This window comes from Podarcis bocagei, assembly GCF_964188305.1.
Source record: "Podarcis bocagei genome assembly, chromosome: 14".
NCBI classification, from domain to species: Eukaryota; Metazoa; Chordata; class Lepidosauria; order Squamata; family Lacertidae; genus Podarcis; species Podarcis bocagei.
The window spans coordinates 38,390,747-38,393,839 of NC_138139.1; the positions used below are offsets into that span (position 1 = coordinate 38,390,747).

Below are 3,093 nucleotides of genomic sequence, written 5' to 3' on the forward strand. Positions count from 1 at the left end.
GTGGGTCATCCCTGTTTTAGAACTCCAACAAGGAGTTCAGGAGATTACCATCTGGATATGGCCCCAAAGCACTGCTGCCTCTTGTCTGTCTCCCTTCCTGCTCAGTCAAGTTTGCACTTCCACATATGTTACACTTGGGCCAGACATAACAGCAGCACACACACACACACCCGGGGGGGGGGGGAGGTTAATCCGACAGCATACTGTGAAGGAGTTAGCCAGGAAACGTGATGTATGTGTGCGCACCCTTCGTTCCCAGCCTCGTCCACCCCCACGCCAGTCCTGGCCGCTGCCTTTTTCCGGCTCCTAGGCTTACAGAGAGTCTGGTTTCACTTCTTTCCAGCTGCATGTGTGGATGTGGATGAGCTCCAGGTGCTGAGGAGCCAAGAGAGCAGCTGTTCCCTACCCACCCACCCACCCACCCCCACTCTTCCAGCCATAGCTATCAGCCAGCCTTGGTATTACTATAGCTTAGCTGAAAATGAACAGCAAGGAGGAGAAAGGAGACCTCCTTTGAATTGCTGGTACACAGCTGTGGTTTGCATGCCACCCTGCTGGGAGAAAAAACCAGGCCAAAGAAGTCAGGTTAAGGGGGGAAGCTTAGAGAAGTCAGGACTACACACATTCCTTGTTCTGATCCTATTACTTCCCAAGGAGAAACACTGAAAGATTGAACCAGGACATTGAGATTCCCCCCCCCCACACACACACTTTAATGTAGGCATCTAATGCATGATATATTTACTCTCTCTCTCTCATGCCTCTTACAAGCTCAGCTGCTATCCTGTCCTAACTGGGGCCCTGTCAATGACCTGCCCTTTGCATCCTCTGAAACCACAACTATGATTCAGCAACTGTCAAGCTACAGGTTACATTAATTCTATCAAGAATACCTGATACATTGCTTTGGAAAACTAGTGGAACAACTGTCTGTGGTGGACAACCTCACAACACACTCCTGCGTCAGTATATTGCCAATGTGCAACCAACCAGAGGCACAATGCAGACTGCATGGGTTGGTGGCACATGGCTGAATTTATAGTCAGGTGGGCAAAGCTCCACCAGCACTAGAAACTTCCTTAGTTTGCAGCACTTTGCGCTGAAGGGCAGATTAGGCCAGCCTCTTCTTTCGCAATCTGGGCTGTACTTCCCAATGAACAGTTGCCCCGCCATCCCCACAGGAAAGCTGTACCGCTTTGTCAGCTTCGGATGCAGTTTCAACTGTCCCATGTCTCTTGAAACTTGTCTTGGGCTCTTTTGCTACCACTGTGCACCTTCTCCATCAAACGGTATTTCTTCACTTTCACTACTTGCAAGAAGTGACAATATCTGTTTATTCCAAAAACATCCTGACAGTAACCTTTGACCTGGGCTTTCCACCCTGGAAAAGGAGCATCATTCTAGAGCTACCACCAACTGGAACCCCCAGGCTCCATCATCCTTCTCAGCCGGCAGAAGCGCACTGTTTTTGTCCTGCAGAAACTTGTGAACTTTTGGCTTCGCTCATGTTTCACTAGGCAATGCTGCTCCACGATCCTCATTAAAAAAAAATAGGTATCTCTTTCTGTGATCAGTCAACAATATGCATAGCTGTGTTGGGAGACGAGCAGAAAGCATCCTTGTGGGAGGAAACGCCTTCCCTGCTCTCATTCTGCTGGTGTTTTTTTAAAAATGGAGTTTTTCCTAGGGCTGTTTGTAAACAAACAGTTCTGTGTGGCAAAGAAGCTCGCAAACCCAAGGTCAGGGCGACTTTTGTACGGGAACAGCCTGACGCACAGCCAGCCAGCCCTGCCACTTGCCTCCAGCTTTTCACCATCCTTCCTGGATCGGGCCAATTCCCTTTCACTGTCCAAAACATCGTTCAACACATTCAGTAAAAACAGGACAAAAGTTGCCCCCACACTGCCAGGTTCCACTGTCCTTTTTCTCTCTTCCCAAAACATTGGAGGGCGCTGCCAAAGCCCCCTTCCTGGCTCCCCTCATTCTGCCATGGAGTACAAGAAAAAGGTGGGGTTCTTGCCAGCCATGGGTCTACCTGCCGGGGTTTGGGTTTGGTGCCTGCATCACAAAGCCCCCTGTTCGACGGAAGCAGGCTCCTCTTGCTGTTTCTTGCGCTGCCGCTGTCTCTTGGCCCGCCAGCAGACCAAGGCGCCCACCAGCAGGCCCACCCCAAAGATCAGGGTGGCCACCGAGACCACCTTGGCAATGTCCATCTGCCGCCCATTGATGGTGAAGGTGATGCACGTGGCAGCAATGCCAATGACCAGGGAGACGATGCCAAAGGGGAAGACGCAGCGGTACCAGGATTTCTCCGTGCCCCCCGTGGCCAGCGCCAGCTTGTTGAGTGTGGCCGTGGAGTCGGTGGTGGCAGCCACTGCAGGCAGACCCGGCTTCCCTCCTTGCAAGCAAGTCAGCGAGTTGGACTTGCAGCCCATCATCCTGGCAAGGTGCACAGGGGCAGGTGCCCACGCGAGCCTGGAGAGTTTGCAGTCACAGCATGGGCTGCAGCCTCCTGCCCCCAGCACAGCTTTCTCTGCAAGGGAGAAGAGAAGTGAGAAAAGCAAAGTCCTGTGTTCTTCCTTGTCTTCCTCGGTCTCTTTCCTCGGGCTCTGGCTGCTGTTGCCGCTGTTTGCTTTCTGCTCTGAGCTGTGGCTTGGAGGACTCTTTTGCCGCAACATCAAGAGGCGATTGGCAGATGGGAGTAGTGATATCATACCTGTGGGCGGGAACTCTGAGCCTGTTAACTGTTTCGGAGGAGCTGCGGGCAAACACTGGGTTTGAGAGAGTCCAAGGGAAGAGGCTGATGCTAACTGGCTTCTAGGATTTTATTCTAGTCTGCTCAGATCCCCCCCCACACACACCATTTCACCATACACTTGCTTTTTATTGATTTTTAAGTGTTCTCAACTTACAGTTTTTCAGATGTATTTCACCTTTGTAAGTTACTTTGGCCCCTTTACTGCTTTATTTCAGAGGTGAGGAAACTTTCTGAGCCCAAGGGCCACATTCTCCTCTAGGCAACCTTCTGAGGGCCACATGCCAGTGGTAGGTGGGGCCAGAGGCACAAGTGGTTGGAGCAAGAAATATAGTTTT

At 51.4% G+C, this 3,093-nt stretch overlaps 1 protein-coding gene across 1 annotated transcript; it reads right to left on the reverse strand.

The window, feature by feature from the left end:
* Positions 1 to 428: 428 nt before the first annotated feature.
* Positions 429 to 2,669, reverse strand: LOC308573215 (transmembrane protein 100-like). The gene has a single exon (XM_081169942.1). The coding sequence runs from the start codon at positions 2,436 to 2,438 to the stop codon at positions 2,064 to 2,066; it is 375 nt and encodes a 124-aa protein (XP_081026068.1). The 5' UTR covers positions 2,439 to 2,669; the 3' UTR covers positions 429 to 2,063.
* Positions 2,670 to 3,093: the final 424 nt, after the last annotated feature.